The sequence below is a fragment of the Heliconius melpomene genome, chromosome 9, assembly GCF_056956725.1.
Source record: "Heliconius melpomene rosina isolate 202511_hmr_F chromosome 9, ASM5695672v1, whole genome shotgun sequence".
In the NCBI taxonomy this organism is placed as follows: domain Eukaryota; kingdom Metazoa; phylum Arthropoda; class Insecta; order Lepidoptera; family Nymphalidae; genus Heliconius; species Heliconius melpomene.
Window position 1 is genome coordinate 5,760,843 of NC_140397.1, and position 6,000 is coordinate 5,766,842.

The following is a 6,000-nucleotide window of genomic DNA, read 5'->3' on the forward strand; positions in this document are numbered from 1 at the left end:
ACAAATTGCATATTGCATAGAAATGTAATTGCGTGCGTCTTTCCTCAGTCATTCGGAACTTCTCCTTTTTTATATATTATATATAAAAGGAGAAGGTTTATGATCACAGGTTTTGCTTATTTAAGTATGAAAAAAGTATATTTTATCAAAATGTAAGTGGTGAACTATAACGACTACCTACTTTGAAAAAAAAAATGGCAATTTATATTATTTTTTTTAGGATAAGGATTTACACTTTATGATAAATTATAATATATATTTATATATACACAAATTCGTAACAAGCAAAAGATTTGGTCGTAAGAGTTGCAAATTAAATATTAATTCGTCAAGGTCGGTTGGTTCGTTGAAATTAATAAAAAACATGTGCAATTTGCACATGTTTATATAAAATCTATATTATAAAAAAGTTCTTGTGTGTGAACTTCTTGTATAACGCTCGTCACAGGCGTTGTCACAGGCGAAAAAAATATTTATTATTGTTATTATTATATATATTTTGCCCAATAAAATACAGACAAGAAAAGTGACCAGTTTTAAATATATTTGGCATTTATATTTAACTCCTACTTTTTTAAAGTTAATTAAAAGAACTCACTGTACATTTTCGTTAATGTTAATGATCGTTAATGTTAATGTTCGTATTTAATAATATTCCTATTGCAATCTTGTAATTAACTAACAAATTCGTAACTTCATTTGATTTGATTTCATATTCCTCGCATTGTAATATGACATGCCTTGTTACTAAAAATTGTACCGAAATTTAGACTGCGGATCAGTACTCCTTCTTTATTACTGGGAAATGCTTTTACGTCTTTTACGTCGATTATCCGTGGGCAAGACAAATGTGTCCTACGGATGGATGATACTGTGGGACTCATCAAACACAGCCTGATCATTTTTGGGCTCTCTTCCATTAGTTTCAAATGGCAACTCTCCACCCATGTGAAGCGCTGCAGGATCGCATGCGCATGCCACTACGACGCCTTCGTGGAAGGTGTACCTAAAGCGGGCCACCGTCGTCGTCCAATCTCGATGTCTTGCAGGATGATCGCTATAACTCTTTTGTCACTGCAGGAGAGTCATAATCCTAATAAATAAGTCCCCTAACCCTAAAGAAGCTACTGCTTTATTTTCTTCTCATAAAGCTTGGTCTTAATCAATATATGAAGATGGGTGTTTATTCAATTGTGTTTAGAAATTATTGCTGTTTTCTGTTTATTTGCGGACATTTTATTTTAGGCGTTTTTTAAAAAAAAATATTTACAAGTATAGAAATATTTATTACTATCTAGTTTGTAAGAATTTATTTTTGAGACAATTCTTCTTATAATATAACAGTATATTTTTATACGTGTATATATTTTTTATATCATTGTAGACCCTTAGTCGTATATATAGAATAGTTGTAGGTATAGTATACTCGTATAAGCAATTTAAGCAGCTTTAAATTTATTAAATATTTAAAAATTCCTATCTATGAATTTTATATATATTTTATTAGTGCAATGTGTGACGAATCCGGCGGCTTTGAAGTCCAGTTTTAAAGGCGTCTTTTCAGATAACTCAAGTTTATATCTTTTCAGTATTGTTAAAATTCCAGCATTTATCGCTATTTTTGCAAACTTAATGCCTGTAATAAAAGAAATTGAGTTTCAAAAACATGTAGTTCTTTTTATTATGAAAGTTCCAAGCTTCTGCCTCTCAATATGTAAAAAAGTCCCGAAAATAGAGAAAGAAGAAGATATATGTTCTCTCTCCCTACCTTGCTACTGCACGCGGGTATAACTTAAAGTCTAATTAATTCTACAGAAATCGTTTACACAAGTTGTGTGTAAAAAAAGTTATCAAAGTTGTTTTATTACATTTATATGACGTAATTACGTTTTAAAAATGTTTATCTTATTATATGTTTATTTTTAAGTTTTATGTAACTTCGATTTGCTTAACTTTATGTAGGAATACACATTAGAAAATACAAGAACACATTCTTACCGAGACACATTCTAGGACCTCTTCCATAGGGCAAGTAAGAATATGGATTGATCTTTTTTCTTTCTTCTCCGTAAAATCGTTCTGGACGGAATACTTCTGGTTCGGAAAAGACTTCAGGATTTCTATGTAAATGATACACGGGTATGTGTATACGATCACCTTTCTGCAATGTTAGCCCTGTAGGTAGTGTGTACTTGCCCATAACTTCCCGAGTTAGGAGACCTTGTACAGGATATAAACGAAGCGTTTCATGGATACAGGCATCGAGATATGGTAGTTCATTCACACAATCATATTCGATAACACCATTTTGTTTAAGGAAATAAGCATTTGTTTCTTCTATCAATCTATCCTGGGCGTGCTTGTTTTTCGCTAGTTCATATAATAAGAAAGACATAGTAGCTGAGGTTGTTTCGTAGCCTGCAGCAAATAATGAAAAGGATTGATAGCCAAAAAAATTGTTGTTAACTTCTATCTTTGTAATTTTCTTCTCAAGCTTCAAATTGTTAAAGGTATCACAAATTAGATATTTTTTCTCCTTTAATTTTAAAAAGTGATCAATAACATCACTTCTAGTAGATCCATTTGCCAGTCGATTGTCATAAGCGTCTTTAAACATTTTGTTAAAAAATATAGGTATTTGTTTATCAAACATTGCCAACCCTAAGCTGTAAAACAAAGATGGCCATATAGTGCGGAATATTAGCTTCAAACTCCTTTTGATGGATACATCAAAGATCTTTTCACCGATTGTAACAAAAGGATTGTCTTTTACGTTGTTTTCCAAAGTGTGAGTATTAACATCGTAAGTGCATGTCACAATACATCTCATAGTGTATCGTGCCATCAATGATTTCATGTCAATTTTCACTTTCGATTGTACTAGATTTTCAAGATATTCATCAAACTCTTTAGTGCACTCATATAGCAATGAAAACATGTCTCTAACCTTTGTAACAGTAAAAAGCGGAGTGAGTGATTGTCGCAAGGCTTTCCATTCGCCACCACCATTGAAAACTATGTTTTTTGTAATTGTTTCGCTATGAGCATAATCAGTGGCCTCTCGTCCGCTGAAGTACTCGAAGTCCTTAGACAGCACAAGCCTCAGTATATTTGGATCTTGGACTATAAGGGCAGGTTCTGTGCCATAAAAACTTCCAATGTAGCCTTACATTGGAAGTTTTTATGGCACAGATCCTTTGGATATTTCTGACATATTTCACTAGCGACTTGGGGCAAATATTTCTTTAATAAAATATAGTCACCGTAATTTCCAAAAAATAAACTAGGTTTTAAGTACGGAACATTTCTGTTTTTCCAATAATCGTGATTTTTAGTTACAGTTCGAAATATAAAATATACCAAAACTGTTAGGAATAGTAAGATTAAAAACATTTTCAACGTCAACACTGTTCAGAATATGAACGTAGTATGATTATTGTATGCAGATTATTGTATGTTATATTTGATTATTAGGGTAAGCATTATTTTAAAGCTTTAAAAATATATTTTTTTAAAAATTTCACCCAATAATTTCAATCTATTAATAAAAATGAACTCAGAATGTTTGTATGTTCATTACCCAATTATTGATGAGCAGATCATAAAGCAATCGCGTTTCTTCGGTCTCCTGAAAAAAGTGTTTGGCAGCCTTTTACGTGCTGGTAACAAGGCGGTTTTAACAGTTGGGATATGCCGCTTCTAGCTTATAATTTTGTCATTATAGGATGGACACAGACTGAATTAGAGAGTCTAATGATCTACAGAGGTGGATCGCCAAATGCGTGAATTGCTGACCACATACCGAATGCACCATCTGCACGCTAATTACAGAGTAAAGAGACTCTATATCCCGCATAAGTGTGGAGGCTCAGTCTTTTTACACAGCAAGAAACTCCGTAAAACTCCTCAAGATTGATATGGATATATATGCACAAGAATAGTTGACAAAGGCCCTATTCTTCTTTCCAGGGGCTGAGAGTACTGACGTAGGCTTGTAGTGCTTGCTACTTCTGATCGCTGTGTGGAGCTTGGAACACGTTGAGCGTTTAATCGACCTGGGGAGTCCCTCAGACATTGTCAGGGGCGAGTGTATTACTTTTTTAGAAGAGTATATACCAAAGTATATCTCTTGAAGGGCATAGACGACGTCCATGGAGCTCCTATGGGTATACAATAGGTTCTGATTGATGTTGACAATTTGCCATGGACTAAACCTCTTTCAATTGTATGTACTCTTTAATTTAGGGTGCATATTATGAATCAGAGCAATCATCGCATTGTAATTTTCCATAGATCTTTTAAACCCTTATCTTCATTTTGTATAGTATACTATACATACAACTTTATAAAAATATACGATCGCTATAAAATATTTTTTAACTTAGTTTTATTAAACATATGACATTTCTAGACATTTATTTATACTTCAAAAATAAAAATAGTAGTTTATCTATGATAGTTTTAAAAAAATTGTCAAAAATAACAGTCAAGACGCGCTGCTCAGATTTCTCTAAGGTAAGTTTAATTTTATTTTTGTGTTTGTACTCCTAAATATGTATGTTTATTATAAAATACACATGCCTAAATGTCTGTTCTTACACATTTTTATATATATGCTGATGTTGCTATATGAATTAGTATGTTTTTTTCGTGTTTTTTAATAGCGTATATTATACTATACATTGCCGCAGTTGCAGTCGTTTACCTTTCGTCGGTGGTGTATAGTATAATATACATTGCCAACTTCACAGGATCAATATTTTTTGGAACTTTACTATAAAATGTAAATTTCAAGTATGTTTTTCTTATATACTAAACCAATTTTATTATAATGTAAAAGACAGTTGTACTGCCGCCTTGATATAGTGGTTCTAGAAAGCTTACACACAAAGTTATGGGTTCGATTCCCATAAAAAATACTATTATTATTATTACTGCAGGACTACCTAACTATATAAAGGGACAAATAATATTACATTCATTATTTACCTATTTATAACACAATATGGTTTGGCTTATCTTTGGTGTTGGTTTTTTGCATGTGTCTTTTGCTTTGGTTTTAAACTCTATGGGTGATAGAGCTAGGCGCATTTTCTCCTTGGTGCCTGAAGAGAATGCAGATTCTGACACAAGTGACAGAGCTAGTAATAGTAATGAAGCTGGATTGGATGCTGGATGATTGGATCAACAGAAAGTTCTTCAGAGCCATCGATAAATTCAAATCTCGAAAGGTTAAACCTCTTACAAATTTCTGATTATGAGATAGGAACGCATGCAGCTGATATTCATGCCGATACCACCGAAGTGTCTCTTACACCTCATTTCTTAATTCTTTCTTGTAAAGAATGAATGAAGAAGAAAATCGACGTCAATATAAACCAAATAAGCCTTGTAAATGGAGTTTCAAGAACTAAATCAGAGTCGGTGTGTGACATCATGTATGAGTTCTTGCTCTACATAAGAGATGACACTTTTACGGGCATTATCGCTGAAGAAGAAGAAGAGACTATGGGTGTTGGAAGTAAAAATAGTTTTAGCTTTATATACGACTATTAAGTCGAAACATTTCAGTGAAAAATTTACACGATTTCCCGCCAAGCAAAAATACAAAACCGGTATCTTAACGATCTTGCGATGATATTGGCTATGACAAATATTACCATTGGCCGCAAATAACCGGATATCAAATGTGCAAGTACATGTGTACTGCAAAGCTGGCCAGGCACGTACCATGTGCATAAAATGTAAGGTTTATCTTTGTTTTGTGAAGAATCGAAGGTGTTTTTGGAGTACCACCGCAAGCAATAGGATCTCTGAGTTATTATTTTGTAACAAAAAATTATTTGAGAATGATTTTTTTAATTAAACATTTTTACTTCCATTAATATAGTTGTTTTTATTTAAAATCATATTATTTACAATAATCTTTCAGTATATTTTAAAAGCTACCAGTAACATTTCCACCCTCCCTAAGCATCGCAATGTATATTATAATATACA

At 32.7% G+C, this 6,000-nt stretch overlaps 1 protein-coding gene across 1 annotated transcript; it reads right to left on the reverse strand.

Moving 5' to 3' along the window:
- Positions 1 to 855: 855 nt before the first annotated feature.
- On the reverse strand, positions 856 to 5,733 carry LOC146536353 (cytochrome P450 6B5-like). The gene is made up of 4 exons (XM_085190526.1): positions 5,661 to 5,733; positions 1,991 to 3,138; positions 1,521 to 1,628; positions 856 to 1,065 (listed from the first exon to the last, which is right to left on the reverse strand). Exons 1-4 carry the CDS (start codon positions 5,731 to 5,733, stop codon positions 856 to 858), a joined length of 1,539 nt encoding a protein of 512 aa, XP_085046652.1.
- Positions 5,734 to 6,000: the final 267 nt, after the last annotated feature.

Excerpts from the sequence above, each read along its gene's own strand:
- LOC146536353 (XM_085190526.1), bottom strand. The coding sequence starts at position 5,733 with ATGGTACGTGCCTGGCCAGCTTTGCAGTACACATGTACTTGCACATTT. Across the intron at positions 1,629-1,990 it reads GAATGTGTCTCGGTAAGAAT|TTTGCAAAAATAGCGATAAA; the intron begins GTGTTCTTGTAT and ends ACAGGCATTAAG. Across the intron at positions 1,066-1,520 it reads ACTTCAAAGCCGCCGGATTC|AGTTATAGCGATCATCCTGC; the intron begins GTCACACATTGC and ends CAGTGACAAAAG.